We start from the raw sequence: 21,175 nt of genomic DNA on the forward strand, positions 1-21,175 counted from the left end.
ATCGGGGTCTGTACGCTCCGCGGAAGGAAGCGCGGCTTTTTCCAGACGCAGTCCTGACTGCTCCGTGTGGGAGCGCGTCAGGGAAGCCCGATAGCGCGGTACGTTGTCAGTGGAAGGGCTCGCGCCGCGTTCCAGAAATAACGGCTCTCCCGCTTCCCCTTCGCCACCGACCCTGGGCTCTTCGGCATGGGGATTGGGTGCCCGTCTCCCTCCGATTCGTGACTGCCGAGGGTTTGGCTGTTCCTGTGTCTCGCAGCCTCGCCCACACGCGGAGGAGCCGGTGCTGAGCGACGACTGTCCTCTTCTTAGACTGCTGTCTGACAGCATTCCAGGAAATAAACGGCTGGACCGGGCGAGCTTCTGTCACCCGGCAACAACTTCCGCGGGCATGTAACTTGTATGGGAGTAGACTGAAGATGGGGGATTTAAGTAGTATTATTGATTGAGAATTAAATCCCAGGCCTCTGGAAAGGCCTGAATGTGAAACCCTGCTATGCAGCACTTATGTAATCTGACCATAGCGCTTAGTGTAACTACTTAGAACAGGCTTAAGATTCCAAATAAATCCTAACATAAATGTTTCACCTACGTATAGGACTGAATTTGCCAGGCCAATGTTAGTAATGAACACAACAAGAGAAGGGACAAACGCACCGAAGGAAGATGATGTGCTTCTCAAGTTGTTGCTAAGACACCCATGGCATGTTCATGAGCTTGCATATTGCCATTAATTCCAAATATGGATATGCGGCATTGCTTCCAAACATTACGGTGCTCACTATACATGCACATACATTCATACTGCATGCACATACGTGCGTATGTCCATACGTGCACACACAAGCGCAACATGCATTGCCTTATAAGTGAAGACCGAGAAGGCCGGTGGAACTCAGAACTCCGCTCCATTCCAACACTCGTAACCATGGTAACAGAAGGCTTTGCCTCGTGCACTGCTTCCGCTGCTCTCCACCGATACGACCGTTAAACGCGGCAGCGAGCAGGTAGACAAAAGATCCCTGCGAGGGCTATTTATACTACCGCGCTTACATAACCGCCACAGAGGGCGATGTGGGCTAAGTCCGGGAGCTGGAACGGACTCCGCAAGGAACAGGCGGATTTTTGGGGGTGCTCACAGAGACACTGCGGGCTCCCCCAGGGTTAGATGAGGAGCACCCTTGTGTTTATTTAAGGAGCTATAGCCAGAGAAGAGAGGATGAAGTGCAGAGGCTGATGGGGAAAATGACATCACAGATACATTTATTTTCTCTTCGTTTGTTTAAGAGTGAAGCACTGATGCTGCTAATACAACAGGCAGCGAGCCACACATTGTTAGGCTGTCAATGCGCCTCTTTGGAGTCCAAATTACAGCACAGAGATAATTATACAGTCGAGATGTCGACTTGAGTAAAAGAAAGAAAGGCCCAGCATAACGCCACAGGCGCAAGGTCAGAATAAGAGGCCTGAGGGATTCATTGGTATTAAATGACTAACGCCTTGAAAAACAAGTGCAAAAAAAATTCCTCTAGAGTGCACCACCTGTACCAGTATTTAAAGTTCCCCGTCGATTTCACCTTCCTCCAGCGTGTCTGAGCGAGCCAAGCTCAGTTACCGAAGTAAAAGCCTTGACTCATCCCTGAAAATGAATCTCACGCATCCCATATCTCCTCACATCTGAAGGATCTCTAAATTACTTTATTTGCATAATGGTCCTTCCATGGCAAAGGAAAGGCTATATTACCCTAATGCGTGCCCCGTTTAAGCAATGATCATGATTTGCTCTCAGCAAAAGAAAAAACCAGCGCAGAGTTTAATAGAACAGTCCCCTCTGGTCTTAACTATTGCAAAACTGCTATTGCGCAGATGATTTCTTATGACAATGGAGTCCAGTTCAGCACCAAAGTATCTCAGAAAATGAATGCTCTGCGCCACAATTAACTTAAAATGGAAGAAGAAGTGGTTGCAGTCTGTTATCCGCACAGACATACTGGGGGGTGCGCAACATTTCCCTGCCAATTTCTGCTTAAGTTTCAGACGTCATTGCTGTGCAAATGACTGTCTCTCACAACTGTATCCTTCAGTATTTATAGTTTTTTATGTTTCTCCGGGGGCATCTTAGTCCTTGTGTGTATTAGGTAATCAACAAACATCCAGAGGACGAGCAATTACATTGTATTGCAGTTTGGAAATTTTTTTTAGTAAGTAAACACATTGGATTTTATTACTTATGAGAAATGCTGCTACTGCTACTGTTGCTGCTACTGCTACTACTACTACTACTAATGAGAATACATAATAATAATAATTATTATTATTATTATTATTGTTACTATTATTATCATTATTATTGTTTAGCCTGGAGGGTGGGTATTTGATGAACAGATTGGAGGTCAGGCATTACTCATACATAGACCGCACTGTCTGAAGGACACTCAAACGCACCGCATTCCAGAGCTTCCAATGAATGCGCAGAACAACGCATCTTCCCACCAATCACGTCTCTTCCCTCGTGCTGAAATTGCGCAGTGACTCTGCTAACGCACTTGCAGAGGTTAATTACCGCGTTTCATATCGAAACCCGAGGCCCATTGTGCTCCTTCTGCCAATGTCTGCTGCAGACAAGTTCATCCAATTTAAGGCACACACAAGTAATCCTGAATTTTACATGCACACACCCTCACACTGGTTTCAGTAGCAAAAGACAATAAACCAAGCAAAGCTAAGGATCTTTTGGCCTGATACTATGAGACCAGCTATGTGGACCAGAACCCCTTAATCTGGGAAATTCAGTATCTCAGACACCTTCAGACAGATCAAAGCCTTAATAATGCATAGGACAGTCATACAGTTACGCTTCACTACCACATGATACAACCCACTTGTTGAAACTGTGCCAAGTCTTTGAAATCTTTGAACGCACACAAGTGTTACAATTATTAACCCCGTATCTGGAGGGGTAGGATTCATCCCATCTGTACAATGCTTGTCTTTTCAAGACATTGATATGGTATATGAGCATGTAGCCTTCCTAATTCTATACTCCGACATCATGATGTTTAGTCACAGTGTGAATAAAAACATATTACAGGGCATTCACAAAGACATTTATATTGCTTTCAATGGAATACCAAATGCGTACTAGTAACACTGCTATATCTATGTTTGGGGAAAACAGAATAAAGGCTAATTGATAACGTTTGTGAAACAGTGTCTTAATTAGATGTATTGCAGCACCTCTTTTGTCCGATGGGTCCGGTGGGTCCAGGTTCGATAATCCCAGGATGGGAAACGACGTCGGAAAAGCAGGCTGCTGCTGGAAGTGCTGCTAGTCGGCCAGTAGAGGGCAGTCTTCCCTCGGGACCAAGAACAAATCCAGGCGCTGCGCGGGGCAGTGATTAGGACGCTGTGAAATAGAGGTCTTCCGGAGAAGATAATGCTTCGGTCATCACTTACTGTGGTCTTTACGCTTCACGCGGTCCATAATGACTGTATACATATGACTAACGCAATGGTAATTAGAATGATCCAACTCTATTAAAGTCGTTGAGAAATGCTATCCATAATATTGTCAGTGGTTCCCAACACTGTTCCTGGAGATCTACCGATCTGTAGGTTTTCACTTCAACCCTAACAAAGCTCACCTGATTCATCAGCGGGGAAGGTCTCATTGAGCTGCTAATTGGACGAATCAGGGACGCCATGTTAGGGTTGAAGTTAAAAGGTGCAGGCTGGTAGATCTCCAGTAACCGGAATGGGAACAGCTGGTGTCAACAGATGCCCATGTCCAGACTTACCCAAAACATTGTGCATAAAATGCAGTATATGAATAATCTGGTAAATTAATCATAAAAATAACAATCACTCTAATTAAATGCTTAGGTAACATCAATTAATTGAACGTTGTAATTATTATGTAAAACAAAAGCATTTTCCAACTTCTTTTTTTTTGGATAGATTTTCAACACCATTTCTAAGTCTTAAAACAATGCATTTATTAAAGCACAGTGATTTGAGTGCACCGTACTGCACGTCGCCGGTCTGCGTACTGCAGGCTTACCGCCTGAATACACTTCTATTTCTAGTCTGCTAACATTTGCGTGCGACGTCTTGTCTTTGAGATAATGACAGTTGAAATGGAACACTTTGTAAACAATGCAAAATTAATTGCCCGAGGTCAGTCAGCAGCTGGAATCCAGAGACGTATCTCTACCTTTCTGAAATAGCGATATTTGTGAAGGCACTGACAGCAAGACGCTGCAATTCTCCATCTCATTTAGCAACAAGGCCTCACAATAGTGTCTTGCCATGGTAACAAGGCCTGGCAGAAACAATGACCTGCTGCGGATTGACGTCAGACAGAACCCTTCATGTTCGAGCAGAATGGCGGAGATCGGGCCCGGAGTGATTCAACCCGCGTTTCACACGTCTTAATTCAGCACTCAGTGATGCTCACCCTCGCCGATGCGGCCATCACGCAGATCCGGGAGGCGGGAGCGCCGCTCGCAGGTTGTGGGTTCAAACCGGCAGACCAACGTAAATGGACAAGCTTGAGTGTTGGAATCGGGGAACATAGGCGTCTGCCATAGTTGGGCTCACTTCCATTTCGATTCATAATTGTAATTCAGTTAACAAATTGAAGAACGTTCGTGGAGTTCTGCGGGGATTTTTTTTTTCAATAAGCGAAATGCAAATTCAGTTGACAAATTGAAGAACGCCCATGAACATCTATGGAGATTTTTTTCAATTAATTAAATGCATTTGCAGTTCATTGCCTGAATTGAATTTGAACAGACCTGCCTGTGTGATTTCCATTAGTGAGCTCAGGCTATTTAGGTCAAGAGCTTTTATAAATATGACAAATTAGGAATACTGCACAACCACTAGGACACTGGGTTACAGAACCTTCAGCCATGTGAACGCTACTGCTCCTGGAGTGGTTGTCCCAATGACCCAATGAATCTGAACACCAGCACCATAATGCCTGAGACCGGAATGTCAAATAATGAAAAAAATCAAATAATGCACACGTTTAACTGTCAATTTTTATTGAAATAATTACAATGATACTGTTTCTGCAATACTGATGCTTATAACAGTTAATCAGGAAAAAAAAAAATAAAGCAGTTCTGGAATTAAAAAATGACACAGCAACACAAAGCTGCCATTGAAGAGCAGTTACATTGTTTTTGGTTGAAAATCACATTTCTTGTTTTCCAACAGAGGATAGACTTGCAAAAATAGGCTTCAAAATTTGGTATAAATCCAAATATTTTATTAAAAGCATAAATCAGGTATTTACACTGACTGATTGCTTTAATATCATATCCATGTAATTGTACAGAGCTCTTGAATATTGATTGCCAACGAAAATACTGACTCATCACCGATTGTGTAAAAGCTTTTACGCCGAAGAGGATGTGAAACGGTGTTGGTAATTTGCCCATAGTTCACCGCGACATGGATGTGGAAGATTAGTGGCTTTTAGTCTGATATATTATCTGAAGAACGGAGGCCACAGGGCCACACCTGATTGGACAGAGAGTCAAGGTCGCGACCCCGGCACAGATTCTTCAAAGGCAAAAAACGAGCGTGAACAGGAAAAGGAATGTCATTATCCAGAGGAAATGATAACCCGCGCTGTACTACTAAAGGGCAGTGAGCATTAACGGGGAGACGCTCGCTCTCTCTCCCAGCTTCAGCCTGAAAGGACCAGCGCGTGGGCGACCGCCCTTCAATCTGAATGCCATCTCCGGCAGGTCGGAGAGAGAGAGAGAGAGAGAGAGAGAGAGGCCAAACACGAGGAGCACTGCAGAAACAGCCCTCTTCCTTATTTACCTGGGATGCATCTGATGGCACTGGAGCGCTTGTGAGCCAGAAGGACACAATGTCCTGCGCTCTGTTAGTGATAATGTGAACCGTTCGTCCGCCCTGCAAGCTCGGTAAAGCTGTAGAACGGTACGTTCTCCACTGTAAAACACTATGTTCCCTCTACTGTAGAACAGTATGCTCCCTGTACTCTAAAACAGTATGCTCTCTACTGTAAAACAGTATGTTCTCTGTACTGTAAAACGGTATTGTTCTCAGTATTGTAAAACAGTATGCTCTCTCCTGTAAAACTAATGTAAAATCCTGTGTTCAGGGCCATAGACGTCTGTCAGATTTATCAATTCTGTGACTGATTTTCTAAAAGGTATGTTAGGTTTGCTTCTTATGATACGCAGCAAACAGGACATTCTTCACTTTGAGCTCTGGTATTAGACAGTGGGGCACGCCTATGGGAACATAAGCAGTCACTGAAGCCAGCGATGCTGCAACTAAAATTCGGGATCAACACGCGTTTGCGAAAACGAAAACTGAAGGAAGGAAAAGAAAACCAAAGCCAGGATCCTCACTGAAACCGGACACCTAGCGAGGGCCAGCTCCCAGCCCTCAGCCATCTGCTCATGCTCAGGCTAATCCCTCAGCTGCGCTGCTGAGGCTGATAGGGCAGAGACCCGAGGAGGAGAGTCCAGGGCTCAGAAATGTAAAAGTCCTGCCGTGTGTTTCTTCCACCCATGAACTTCACCCAGCTGATTTCACCTCCTGGCTTAAGAATTGTGCCAATTAGCAAATCCAGGTGACTGGAACAACGTACTGGGGAGGACTTTTTCTTTCTGAACCAGAATTTTCCACCTCTGGTAGACACATACACACGCCATGTTTTTTTTTTTTTTACACACTTCAGTTCTCCTCAACGATTAGACAGACCACTGTTGTGACACCAACATCTTGTTAATGATAAAGGAAACCCTGAACCAAGCAGAATCCGGGCCTCTCTCATTAGACATCCAGATGTGTGAGGTAATCACGCAGAACTGATCTTGCTTTTATAATGGAGATGCTTAAGTTCGCCTAAATGCCACCCCCTCCCCTGATTCCAGCGCTCCTGTAGACTACCGCGATGACAGGCTTGTATTGTAGCTTGTATGATGTCTAATTGCACAAAGCAATTTAAGAGCAGATCCAGCTTTGACATTCTCACACCTTTAAACATTATGGTACCATTAATGCAGCCGAGCCAACTGACACAGAAGCAACGCAGAAAATCTGCCGTGTAAATGATACTCTGTGTAAGTGGCATTAAACGCATGTCTACATTCACATTCAGGTGGTAGATCACTGTGAGGAGAAGATCAGCTGGAAAACACATAACCTTTGTCTGCTGGTTGTTTTATGCAAGCTGAGAGTTCCTAATGTTTGAGTGTAAAAACTTGTTTATCACCTACTTGCAGTGATAATATCTAGCGCTGAAAGCTTTTTCCAAACAATGCTTCTTTTTCAAATCCAGGTAGAAATCTGTCGATCAACAGAGGGAAGAGAACGCTGAATTGAAATGCTAGCCTTATTTTTGATGCCGTGTTCTTTTTTAATAAGTGCCCTACGTCCTCCGTAACCAAGGTACATGCAAAGCGACATGGGAAAAAAAAAAGGGAAAAAAAATACTCCAACAGAGAAAGTACACATTAAGACAGTCACTGGTGCAGCAAATCAGTATAACTGACATCTCAATAGATCTGGCTCCCCCCACACCTCCGACTCTGCTCTGTACAGACATCCCTGATGAAAGCCGAACCCCCCCCCCCACTTTTTCCAAAACAGGACTGTAATAATAATGTCCAGGATGCCCCTGCCCACCCCTCCTCCCCACCCTTCCTTCCCCACCCTCACTGACCCAAAGAGAGCACCAGGGTTGCGTGTGGGCAGGGGTGTCTGCAGGGCTGGAGGAGGTCCTCCCTCTTCCAGCCCGGAGCTTAGCCAATCGAAAGGCGGGGAACTCCAGCGTTGCTTCTCCTCTCTAGTGCTTGATCCGCCCTCCGTCTCCCTCGCTCACGAACCGCTTGCGCCCCCTGGTGGACACAAAGGAGAGCTCTCCTGTGTGGGTGCTGTGTCAGGGCCGGACGGTTTCCGTCCGCTGATTTTTTTTTCCCTAAAACGTCCGGGAGGCTCACCTGGTGGGACAGGCGTCGCGCAGCAGTTTGGTGATGACCGACTCCTGGTAGCAGAGCTCCAGGAAGGACTCCATGATGGTGTTGGCGAGCGGGACGTCCAGGCTGATCTCGGGGAGCTCGTCGTAGACCCGCTGGAAGCCCTGTCGCAGCGAGACAAAACGCCAGTGTTACTGACGCACCACGGAATGTTCCGGAAAACAAACCCTCTTTCAGCCAGAATCGGGAGATCCATGCCAACCCCTTAATAACGGCCTCACCTGAACAGTCTAAATATGGGCAGTTCACCTGTAAACAGGTGTGTACAGGCTCAGGATTAAAACAGAAGGTGTTTCAGTGGGAGAAGGAAGCACACACCCTGTTCATCTGGTCCAGTGTGATGAGTCCCGTTTCCCAGAATGCCTTGAGAAGCTTCGTCATCATGCGGACAGCGGTCTCCCCTTTGGACTCCAGAACCATGATCACCGCCTGGGGACCCACAAACACGCGTGACCCCCTCGTACGCCTGGACTGTCTCCACAGAGTGAACAGCAAATCACAGCTACAGAGGAACATGTTTTTGTTATAAACCTTTCGCCATGGAAACCAAGCCAGAGTGGAAGATTAGGTGTTATTACAGCAAACAATGGCATGATAAGAAAGCAAACACAGGACAAAAACCAACCTAAAACACAGACAGAATGTAGAATCTCTCCTCATCTAGGTTCATTCCAGTTTGAAGGTTATTCCAGGACTGGCAGCCTTTGCCCTCCAAACTCAGATTTAATTATTTGCACATTAAAGAGAATATAGGCTTAGGAGGGGAGTCTGTACACACACTGTACAGCCAATAATGCAACCGATAATATTTTTTAAAAGTCGTTGGGTTTCAATGTCCACTAAACGCGCATTTTAAATGTTTTGAAGTTAGGAAAAAGAACCCGACACAACAAGAACTGATGAGAACCTGCAGTACATTCTTCCAGACTGTAGGTGGCAGTAGTGTACAGGCCCTGGGGGCTGACTGTTAGGGGAAGGAGGGTGTGAATTTCGGTGAACAGAGCCAAACTGAAGTCTGAAGGACAGAACTGGCACAGCTGTGCCACAGGGTGAAGGCCATGTCTGAACACAAGGTGAGCGGACCGTAATCTGGGGGGGGGGGTGGTGGGGACAGGAGCCCACGTCAGCAACCACCCAACACCCCCCCCCAGACGCGTTTGGAGGCATCAGACTGCAATGCTGGCTATATTTCTTCTTGCCATTAACATTCCATAAAATTCAATTTTTGAGTGAAATTCATACCCTTTACCCCAAATTATAGGTTCATGTCTAGACACGGTGACGGTGTCTAAAACGATAACTTTAACAGACCAATGTACTTTTCTCTCAAAAGAAGTTAGGGTTGTCTTTGAGACCGTTGTCTTTGAAGGCACTGTGTTTTGATGGTGTGTGGGGGGCGGGGGGGTGTTTTGGGGGGGTGTGTGTGTTTCGTCTGGGGGGGGAAGGGGTTGAAGGAGATTCGTACCTCGTAGACCAGCTCGTGGTGGAAGTGAGGAACCTCCAGGTCCCGCAGACAGTGCTCCGCCTCCGTCACATCACCGGACACCAGGTACTCCTTCAGCAGCAGGTTCATCTGGAATGCAAAGACACTGCGTCAGGGTCAACGTTATTGCCCCCGCTAAGCCAGGACACCCGCCCAACACTGCGCTGGGGAAACTCTACCAAACACCCCCACAGTGCGCTGGGGAAACACTACCCAACACCCCACACTACCCAACACCCCCACAGTGTGCTGGGTAAACACTACCCAACACCCCCACAGGGCGCTGGGGAAACATTACCCAACACCTCGACAGGGCGCTGGGCAAACACTACTCAACACCCCCACAGTGTGCTGGGGAAACACTACCCAACACCCCCACAGTGCGCTGGGGAAACACTACCCAACACCCCCACGGTGTGCTGGGGGAACAGTATCAAACACGGTCTGATGACAACGCGTTGATGATGCGGATGAGGGTGATGGTGGGGGGATGGGCGGCAGTACAATCATTCCAGCCATTCCCAGTGGCAAAGTGCACTTTAAACATGGACACCTTTCCATCGCAAGAAAACACTAAACTGTTGGGGAAACAGACGTATCCTAACCGTTTTTCTGTTTATGTTAGGACAGTACTGACTAATGTGGGAAGCTCACTAATGAGCAGGAAATACCAAAAACCTCAACCTCAATATTTAAAAAAACTCGTACTTGGCAGCCGGTGTGGTGTATTACACACGGGGCTCTGAGACCCGCTCTGGGGCGGTTTTGAGTGCGATCCGGGTGCGGCCCGGGTGCGGGCCAGGTGGGGTGCGGGCCAAACCCGCTATAACCCGGCCCCCGTGTTTACCGCTTAAACAAGGACAGCCCGGCAGCTCTGGGACACAAAGGGGCGATGAAGCCGGACAAAAAGCTCAGATCAGCAGCAACGCGGACAACAGAACTCCGATCCGCTGACCGCAGGAATCGCTGATCACCGGACAATGAGTACAGGGGGACCCCCAAAATCTGGGACACGCACGGACACAGAGCCGAACAACAACACAACACTGCCTGCCACACAGACAGGCACCCATCTCCTGGCCCACATCCATTAGATCTACTGTACACGTAACTTTCTAAAAATTTTATTTGATTTTCTTGTCGAATTTCTCCCTGGCTGGAAGGTTCTGGAACATTGCGGCAGAGGAACCACCCCAGTGGGGGCTGAGGTCAGGCTTGCCAGGAGGGGAGGCGTGGCCTGCTTGTCTACCAGCTCCTTGGATCTTTAGCTCCTCCCCTCCGTAGTAAAATTAGTCACATGGGAATGTTTTCACGGGACTCCAGTTCCAAGAAAAACAGTTTCAGGGTGCCATGCTGGAATGGGTTCTGCTGACATGAGCAACTGGCACAAGGCTGCCAATGCCCCCCCCTTCCCAGCATGCCATGCACCTTCATTCCCCTCAATCACTCATTTCCATGGAGAGCTGATTCCCAAGAGATTCAAATACTTATTTCCCCATACCAAAGAGTGACTCAACTGTAAAAAGCATGCCAATATAGTTATGAGCCTCTTGCCCCAGTGCATGCTGGGATAGGCTCCAGCTACCCCACAACCCTGACCAGGAATAGGCGGGTTAGACAATGGATGGATGGATAGATGGAGTCGTGATGCACAGCAGCTGCTCATTCAGGAGCCAGGCTCCGCCCCTACCTCTTTGACGAGGTGTTTGACAGGCCTCTGGCCGCCGCCCACACCCCACACGTTGTCCAATCGCACCATCTCCTTCTTCATGGAGAGCAGGACCGCGGCACGGTCCAACGCAGCCCTGCAGGGGAGCATGCGTCAGTCTCCATCTCCGTCAGCATCGCCGCACGATTTGCCTGCTTATCTGCCTACTGAACTAATTACTCATCAGCTATCCGTCATCTACAGATCCAGTTTGGTCACGCAAAGATCCTTCAGGACACCGGAGATCTTGCTTTCCTCCTCTCACCCGGAGCCCCAGGCTCACCTGGCGTGATCGCAGTCCACCTTGCCTTTGTAGCGGTCCAGGAACCCCATCGGAAGGACGTGGTCCGCGATGGCCCTCGCGATAAACTGCCCCAGCATCTACGGACACAACGGACACAAGAGAACCAATCAGGACGGCTTTCATTTCAAGAGAACCAATCAGCGATGACTTCCATTTTCCACTTCAGAGCTGGGACCAGGCCAGCATAACCTCGAGCCAAAACAACCACGAAGTGACTTCGTGCACCACAAAGTCCAGACTGAAGCAACTGCCAGGACTTTTATTGACTTTATTAACCCTTTAAGCTGTACGATAACAAATATGTTATTAGAATGTTCTTAAATGAACACAGTTCACAGAGAAAGGGTCAAAAGTTACGGAAAAGCCTCCAGAACTTTAACAAAGTAAGCCAGTCCGCTCCTACCATCATGAAAGGAGCCATAGGCTTCAGAATCATCACGCTCCTAGCCTCCTCCTCCTCCTCCTCCTCCTCCTCCTCCTCCCCCAACAATGTCAAGCCAGTTACCTGTGGGGCCTCAGGTGTGTCCAGGATGAGATCCGGCAGGTCCTTGAGCATCTTGTCGAAGGCCCGCGCCATCTCCGTCTCGGTCAGGACCTTGCCCACCATGTCGGACAGCAGCCGTGAGGTCAGCTCCCGGTGGCTGGCTTTGCCCTCCAGGGACAGCGACACCGCCAGCGACGACACATTAAACTTCCTGTGCCCCAGATTCAGCCCCTCTAGCAGCATCTGATACGAGACGCAGAGAACACACACACACACACACACGCCCTTAGGGACCGGGTCACCCACCAAATCACCAGACACTGGCATCCTGTACCTGAGCCTGAAAAGGCTCTATTGTGTCAGTTTTGATTTCATTTGTACTTCAAGGGACAAACGGTTCCTTTTGTGGACAAAGATCTTTTTCATAAATTCGTAATGCGTCCACACAATAGTCGTCTGACAGTCTGTGAGACATAAACTTTATTTGAAAGAGAAACACAAAAAAAAACAGGAATACTCTTTTGTTCAGTGTTTCTAAATGAGCCACCACAGATGTCTGCACTGACTGTCATTTTTATCTGAATGGAGGCGACGTGACGTCCGTGAGCGGTTCTGCACACGGCTGCCACTTTTAAAAATAGCCCCCAGGATGAGTGTACTTGCACAGAACGCACGGGGAACTGAGCAAACCTAGAGCACGTGGCAAAACTTGGAACAGAAAGTTAGAGATAAGGGGCATGTTTGAGAAGGGAAGGACACCAGCACTAACACCTGTGAGCGAAGAAGGACAGGACAAACTTAGCAAAAACTCACTATGATAGAAGCAATGATTTATTTTATTTATTTAATTATATTTATGTGTTGGGCCCCTCATAATTTTAATCCAAGATAATGTAACCATAAAGCTATAAAACAAACCATAGTTGCTGAGTAAATAACACAAGAGAGGAGAAAGGAAGCGATAAAAAAAACAAATTAATAAAAAATAAGGAGTGTGGTTACTTATGAAAGGAAAAGGGGGAGAGATGAGCTCAGCTCTGGGCCAGTTGTGTTTTTGGGTCTCACCTGAACCTCCTTTGTGTGTGTGGGGGGGAGAGACCAGCTCTGGGCTAGTCCTGATCCTCCTTTGTGTGTGTGTGTGTGTAGGGGGGAGGGTGTGAGTCCAGCTCTGGGCCCGTTGTGTACCTGAACCTCCTTTGTGTCTCCGTGCTCAAAGTACTCCTGCACGATGGGGTTCACCGTCTTCTCCAACTCGCGCTCGTCGAGCTCCGGCACCACCGTGGCGTACACTGTCTCTCCCTGCAAGGCATCATGGGATACAAGCTCAACTTAGGCACTCAGGCAAACCATTTCCCAAACGCCCATCTCTGCAGCTCCCTCAGTGCCATACTGTACGAGATTAACCATACAGTAAGAGGCATGCCACCTCTTTAAAGGTGATAGCAAGCGTGCCATCTGTTTGCTGTCTGTAGGTGGCGCTATGCAATGCATGGCTGAGCTGCGGGCTGCTCTCTCTCACCTGTGCAGACTCGTCATAGTTGGGGTCTTTGGCATCTGGCTCCTCCATCTCATAGACCATCCCTGCTGCTCCCCACACCCCCTTACCACCGGCTCCGCCTACGAGGGATGACATCATACTCATCTACCCTGCGCAGGCCAAAGTTACAACAAACGTAGCTGGTGCCAGGAACTACATTTCCCATCAACCCTGAGAAGGCTGCAGCAAGTGTCCAATGTAAAAACTACGTATAACTGATGCCACAGATATCAGCTACCATCATCCTTTGCACCAAGTGATCATCTCCACTGACGACATTACGACCATGGCAAAAAGCATCAATTAAGGCACGTTATACCTGCAGAACAGGAAACCTGCTGAAAAAACTTTAAAGTTTACTTGTAAGTAAACTTGTGTGAAATTGCCATGTGTTTGCCATTTGGGGGTTCAGGCCTGGTTTTTGCTCTGTTTTTGCCCTTGTCTGCCCCTCTGTATAGCGTCTCTGTGACAGTCTTCTGGCAAAAGGCGCTATATAAACAAAACGGATCCGATCTGAACACCCACCCTTCTTGGGCAGGCCTCGGCCCTTCCCCATCCTGGACTTGCGGTCGTTGGCGTTGGCGGTGACCTTGCCCCGGGGGCTGGTGGGGTCGGCCCCCGGCTCCCCGCCGGCCTCGGACAGCGACTCGCGGGCGGAGTCGCGGGAGGACGTCCGGCGGAGGCGCCGCTTGGCCTTGGCCTTCAGACGCGCCTCGTGGAGCGCCTTCTCCTGCGGCGTCCAGTTCCCGTTCACCTCCGCCTCGTTCAGGACGTCGTCGTCGTCGTACAACTTCTCCGCATCCCCGTACACCCCTGGTCAATACACACACACACGCACGCACGCACATGCACATACACACGCGCACACACACACACGCACGCACGCACAAGCACACAGGAAAAGAAACATTGTGCATAAAGTCAGACAGACTGCGCATTTTTTCTGGGCAGGGAACCGAATGCATCCCTATACAGACTTACTTTAGGCCCCGCGTTCATGAAGAATAAAAAAAGGCAGCCTATGCATCAAAACGCGTTACTGAACCCTGGTCAGAACTGCAGCACGGGGTCACACGCCCATCTGTTTACAAACGTAGCCTACACCTTATTCAATAATTATTTTAGAAACTGTCCGAAATAAACCAGAAACGGATGGCCCGTTCTCACAAAAATAATCTTAACGAAGCAAAACAAATCTGCTTCAATGCTTCACACACAGTACAGGGCATTTTTCTTAATTTGAATTTTATTACTTACCCTTCTTTTTTTTTTGCTCAATACTTCTTCTTAAAACCACAAACACAGTTTCAAGTGCAACTGGAATTCAGTCTGACAGATCTGTACCAATTTGTGGATTTTTTTTAAATATTGTTTTTCTCTCTACCGCAAGTGCTAGTCCTTGAAACTTGCAGTGAATACCAGGTTCAATCAATGTGATCCAGCAGCTGTCCTTGGGTTTTGGTTGGCCGAACAGAACTCACAGAAGGCTGCAGCTTCCTTTCATAGCTTCACTGGAAAGATAAGGTCCTTAACCCTGACCTTGTGGATAGTGGTTGCCATAGCAGAAAACTGTAGACTCAGCTTCTTTGTTTTTTTTTTTTTGTCTCCTAACTTGTAGAGGTCAGCATCCCTTCATTTTAATTTTTCAGATTTCAGTTAAACATAAACACGGTGAGAAATGCTTATTATTTTGACGGCTGTTTGACACACAGTATTGCACAGAGACCAAGTTTGGGAGCCACTGAATTAGATTACGTTTCTGGTAATTTACCAAAGGTATGAATACACCTGGAGGCCACGCAGTGTGTGTGTGTGTGTGTGTGTGTGTGTGCGTATATGTGTGTGTGCATGGGTTTCACACTCGCCTCACTATTTCATTCACCAGCTATTTCATTCCCACAGCGTCTCTCAAATATGAAAAAACAATGACCTTTAATGGCAGTTTGTTCGCACACAATCTTTTATTTTTTTATCAGCACGGAGGTCTGGGTTCGCTCCCCTGGCCTTTTTTTAGGGCACAGCCCCCCGTCCCACTCAGTGGAGGGGTTACAGCACATGGCAGTGGGACAGTCACATGACCGCTTCCGGGCACACCAACCAGGGTCAAGAGATGTTACGGCTCAGAATGCAACGAATGTCTCTCCAGGGTCCCACCTGCCACAGCCAATGAAATACGGGCGACACGTTACACACAGGGCAGCCCTGGTGTCTCCAGGGAAACCGCTGTAAACATGGCCGTGTGATCTACAGCCGATAAATCACACACAGGGCAGCCCTGGTGTCACCAAGGAAACCACCGTGAACATGACCGTGTGATTTCAGAAGGTCTTCACTAACTTCAGAGACATACTGGTAGACACTCTGTCAGTGTATTAGACTGTATTATAATTACGGTTATGATTATGATATTGATGATTATTATTGCATTGCCACTTGGCTAGCCCTCACCATGTCACACATTTTATATTATCCAAAAGGTGAACGCACCATTTAAACCATTCAAAACACACAAGAGCGAAATAGAGTACCACACACACAAAACTAAAACAGCCCAAGCACACACCCATCTGCAATGGTAACTCACACTCTGAAATACAGCATGAACGCACATGACCTACTGAGTACTGTTTCTCACACACACACAAACATACACAGGCACACACACACACGCACACACAGCCTAGGAACAGCCTTCTCTGTGTTAATCCAATTGTATTCTTTTGAAAGATGTTTACTTCAAAGGCTGGTGTCAGGAAGCAATTTCAGCACCTCGCACAGAAGCACCAGAGGGCGAAGTGAAAATGTGCATTCTGACAATTCATTAGTTAAATGGGTTTCACAGGACTCTGAGTCATGACTTATTTTCAGCCAAGGAGCATTCCATTATCGACAGACATCTTCCTAGTGTTCTTATGCGTGCATTTTACAGTACATCCATCCAGAATCTAGCCTATGGACACACATTCCACCAGAGCTCAGCTGATTTTACGACTATGAAGCTTTGAGAAAAATTTTGTCAAGTGTAAAAACGGGAGTGGTTTTCAGGAAAAATGTTTTGCACTGACCAACCACATGGCCAAAAGTTTCAAAGTTCCTAGTCGTCTTTGCATGCAGTGCAGCAAACACAAGGAACCGAGCACCGCCTTGACCTGAAGCCCAGCCATTCAGCACCACTTCCACAAGCCAAAACCACCGCCCTCAATCTGGTCAAATAAAGCAAAGAGAGAGAGAGAGAAATAAACATCCCCGCCAAGTGTAAACCATCCAGCAAAGTAAGATATTTCCGACTGTACTGTATCCAGGCGTAACCCGACACCTCTACATACAGTACAACTAGTACTGCTGTAGGAATGTTTCTTTGAGTGCTCAGCACAGCTACGCCACGTGGTAGTAGCCTAGTATCATATCTTGTCATGCGCGACATTTCTGCTTGACAACCTGCCCACTAATTTCCTTTAAAGGATGCAGATGTGTAGACATACAAGCCACCCAGAGAGAAAATCCTCCACCAATATTCTCAGTCACCGAACAGAAGCAGAAAATCTCAGTCATGCCCATTTCATTTGTACTGCGCTGACAATCTTCACACCACCAGCATGCAACACACCCACGCAGCGAGTTATTTTTGGGTTTTAACACTCTTTTCTCAAATAACACCCGCACGTATGGTTGCTGTTATTGGCCGCGCGCTCGTCAAAAATGAGCGTAACTGGCTGGCCGCGGCGAGCCTGAACTGACCCTCGGAAGTATTCGCGCTCCGTGGCCGGATTCTCTCTCGCGCGCGAGCGGCGGGCACACATAGCAGAATTTGTCCGGGGATACGGTAAATGTGTCTGACCTCAGCCGCAATCTGCAGCTCCTGCTTTGAGTTTCGCCAAATATACAGTCACGCGCTACGGGTTCGGGGAGGATAAAGTCAGCCTTCACAGCCGCGTGGACAGGTCCACAACTCATGTCCGCTGAACAGCCCGTGTGCCCGTAGAATGTGCCTAAACACGGGGAGCTGCACCACATCCAAGGCCCACCGGCTGCTCAGGTTCAAATGATAAAGCTACACAGTTTAATTCCTCTACCACACGCTCAGCTATAACACACCGTTTTCATTTGGAAACTTGGAATCTGCAATCAAAGTACAGCTTTTGAAAGAGTAATCCTAAGGCATGTTAGAATGAGCGTTATATACAGCTTTGACAGACCAGTGCAGAAGCCAACATTTTGGGGTTTTTTTTTGTAGCAATTAAATTATTGATCAAATGTGTACATATCTATGCCAACCAGGCAAGAGTAAGTATTACTGCAACTTCATTTTACACTGCATCAGCACACAACATTCCTGCCCGCATCAACCCGGGCGTAAAGTGTACTTATGCTTTTACTATTTGTCACCTGAGGCTGGGAGAATTTGCTTTGGAAATGTCTCCAGCTCACTTCAGGTATATCTGAACTGCACTGACAGAGAGCCTGTGGAAACGGATTTAAGAGGTCTACACACTACGCAGTTGAGTCACTGGATGTGGCGAGAGGGAACGGGGTAAAAATAGATACAGTTACAAACGGGAATGGAACCACAACCACAATTTTCAGTCCTGCTACAAGCACGTATAAAAAACTACTCGTTGCCCTTTCTTTTCTGCTGTATTGAACGCCGTGGGGGTAATTTGTCTTCGGAGTTTAAGGGCCACTTAGGAGCAGTGGGCAGCCACAGTTCATCCACCACGTGAACGGGGGGAAAACATGCAAACTCCCGAGGGGACCCGGCCGGCCACGATTCAAACGCACCGCGCCGTCCTGCAAATGATCATCAAATTAGCCGATTCAAATTTGCGTTAACTATCGCGTGCGCGTGGGAAGTGGAGTACAGGTGACCGGTATTGCTTCGTATAACTCCGCAGTGCTATATGCTACGACTGTAACCTCTTACATCAGCGCAGAAATGCCATTCCTGAGCTGGAGACGTTTAATCAATAACAACAGATAAGAAAGATACCAGAACGCATGTGAGAGATGAGAGGCGAGGGTGAGAAATACGCTTGTTGACACCATGACCACACTGTCCTACTGTTGCAGTCAGATCTTGCAGAGGTGCAACTGACAGATTCTGCCAAACTGCAAATGCATTACATTTATTTGGCAGATTGTTGTACAGACTGGGGACAAAAGCATGTGTGAGAAAACAGACGACAGCACGGTTTGTCACTGTCGTTATCTTGTTCTGTCACGGGGATTGTTTGTGGACATTGAGGAGTTAAAAGAACCAGTTGTACGCTTGTACCATAGATGTCTATAACCGTTGTTCTACGTGTTCTCACATTCTTCGTTACTGACTGGCTGGGGCTTCAGAAATGTAGCTTTGAAAAAGTCAATTCATGGTGTACGGTACGTTTCTTTTAACGCAAGGGTGTGACACATACGCAAAAACAGTTTCAGAAAAGGCCACCAGAGCAATTGGTTGTGTAAGAAAGCTCCACCAACCTTAACTAGGTCAGTGGTGTGCCCAAGCCTGGCTCATGTCCCTGCTAAGCTTAATTAATTTCTTAAGCTTCTACTCAACTATTAATTGAACACTCACTGATATTTATATGGCATCAGCTATGACAACTTGTTAATTACAGCTGTAGGAACAGTTTTTTAAACTGTTCCTTTTCTGCAACTGCAAATTTTCACTTTCATCAGAATTTAGTATTAACTTTCAAAACAGTCAAATGCGCGACTCGTATCGGAAATCTCAGTTGTTCCAGTAATAAAGCGATGACGTGTTGATTAGCTAGCTATTGGAAAGCTAGCTGCAAGTCTCAGCTAGTGCTAAGCTAACTATGTAAACAATTCTGCAAGGAAATGTGTTGCCTGCAGAATTTAAACAGCATGAAAACATGAACTAAAAATATTTGCTTACGTCTGCAATAACAACTCAGCTATTTCGTGCGACGTGAAACTAACTAATATTTAGCTACAAAAACCTTCAAAGGGGCGGTGCAGAAACTACACCCACAAATACGCCAAAAAAGTTGCGCTACCTAAACAGTTAAAATATATCTCAACAGATTCAGAATTCATAGAATACATAATCAGCTAAAAAAACAAAGCAACATCATTAACTTATACGACCGTTCAAAGATAAACGCACAATAATATTGCAGCCAGGCGAGATAACCCTTCTACACTGCGCGAGCACATGGGGCGTGTGGTAAACAATAGCTAGCTGCTAGCTGGCTAGCTAAATAAAGCATAAGATAGCTAGGTGGTAGCTAAACGCAAGCGTGGTCATTCGCAGGCTGTCAAGCTAACAGGGGTTTCATTCATGCGTATACTTAACTGAATGCTAATATGCATTCAGATAGTTTACTTGATCTTGCTAAAACCAAACATCTCACCATCCTGTTCCAGAGCGGTTGTCCATGCTTCCACTTCAGTCGCCATTTCTCTCGTCTGCAGGCTGCAACTCGAGACCGTGATTAATTCTTGCTTTTTCCACCGCTCTCTGTCCAAAAGACACAAATACATGACGCGCAAGTCTCGTTACACTAAGAACAATCTGCAGATGCTTCCGAAATAGATTTGGTTCAATGGTGCAAGCACGCAGCTCTACCATTCATTTTAAATATCTCACCCTCCGTATTCAAGACTTCAGCAAATAATAAAGAAATATATCCGCTTCTGATTAAAAAGTAATATAGTTTATCTTCTTGCTAATAAACAAAAATAGACAGTTTGTGCACAAAATGTTTTTAAAAGGAAAATATAAGAACAAAATATATAATTATCGCATGCACCTTTAAGAACTTGCTCATGAACGTAAACAGAATCTGTTTTTAACTTTGGAACGCTGCGCGAATCACGTGGTGAAAACGTGTACTAGGAATGGCTGAAAAGGGGGCGGGAATGCTTCTTTAAAGACCAATCAGATGACAAGCAACCCAGAAGCAAGCCATAGAAAGTAAACGTTGCGCGTACGTTTTCCTCCCTCCGTGGATTTCTGGTTGTGTTTTGTGGTGGAAAACGTTGACAGTTCCCCATGAATTAATGAACTACATAGAATGCCTGGCAGCTACATCTGCAAATGTTACATTTTAAGCATGCTCGGACAAACATAAATTAGCCTTCGCTATCACAGACTGATGCTGTTTACATAATCCCCTATGAACACGAAAAGTACTTAAGAAAAAAACAAGCAGCTTGTTGAAATAATGGGATTGCGATTGTGGTTAGAACGAAAACCACAGGGAGTCCTCAGCACGCAGTTTGAGAACCACTACTGTACAGCACATTTACATTTAGTCGCAAGTGATATACTCCGAAGGTAGCCATCATGTACACAATACACTTGTGCTTTTTTTGCACTGGGCGTCTTGCTTTCCAGAAATCCCAGGAGTCAAAAGTCCGGGACTTTCCACCTCTTACCTGCCATGTGTTTGTTCCCCACCCTGAACCCAGACAGCTGATTTCACTCATTACTAATTCAACTGTTTCTACCTCATGCCTGAATAATGGTGCTAATTGGCAAATCCAGGTGATTGGAACAAAATACTGGGGATTACTTTTACTTTCTGAACCTGGATTTATCACCTCTGGATCTGGCCAGTGGCATTAACTGTGACTCTGCTGACCCTGACCGTGTATTGTTACAGACAGCTCCAG

The 21,175-nt window shown here is 46.7% G+C and overlaps 1 protein-coding gene across 3 annotated transcripts; it reads right to left on the minus strand.

The window, feature by feature from the left end:
* Positions 1–5,024: 5,024 nt before the first annotated feature.
* LOC135260073 (programmed cell death protein 4-like) lies at positions 5,025–20,959 on the minus strand. Of its 3 annotated transcripts, none has more exons than XM_064345226.1 (12): positions 20,939–20,959; positions 19,912–20,018; positions 14,066–14,353; positions 13,523–13,620; positions 13,189–13,302; positions 12,025–12,246; positions 11,499–11,596; positions 11,198–11,312; positions 9,490–9,597; positions 8,343–8,453; positions 7,989–8,128; positions 5,025–7,886 (listed from the first exon to the last, which is right to left on the minus strand). In XM_064345226.1, exons 2-12 carry the CDS (start codon positions 19,955–19,957, stop codon positions 7,835–7,837), a joined length of 1,392 nt encoding a protein of 463 aa, XP_064201296.1. In that variant the 5' UTR covers positions 19,958–20,018; positions 20,939–20,959; the 3' UTR covers positions 5,025–7,834. The 3 variants fall into 3 exon arrangements, with proteins under 3 accessions (XP_064201296.1, XP_064201294.1, XP_064201293.1); XM_064345224.1 differs by lacking the exon at positions 20,939–20,959 and adding an exon at positions 20,311–20,437; XM_064345223.1 differs by lacking the exon at positions 20,939–20,959 and adding an exon at positions 20,148–20,372.
* Between the last annotated feature and the right edge of the window lie 216 nt (positions 20,960–21,175).

This window comes from Anguilla rostrata, chromosome 7 (genome assembly GCF_018555375.3).
Source record: "Anguilla rostrata isolate EN2019 chromosome 7, ASM1855537v3, whole genome shotgun sequence".
In the NCBI taxonomy this organism is placed as follows: Eukaryota; Metazoa; Chordata; class Actinopteri; order Anguilliformes; family Anguillidae; genus Anguilla; species Anguilla rostrata.

Coding starts and splice junctions, on each gene's coding strand:
- LOC135260073 (XM_064345226.1), bottom strand. CDS start 19,957: ATGGCGACTGAAGTGGAAGCATGGACAACCGCTCTGGAACAGGATG. Junction 11,313..11,498: donor GTGGACTGCGATCACGCCAG/GTGAGCCTGGGG, acceptor GCTCCCCTGCAG/GGCTGCGTTGGACCGTGCCG. Junction 9,598..11,197: donor TCAAACACCTCGTCAAAGAG/GTAGGGGCGGAG, acceptor TTTGCATTCCAG/ATGAACCTGCTGCTGAAGGA.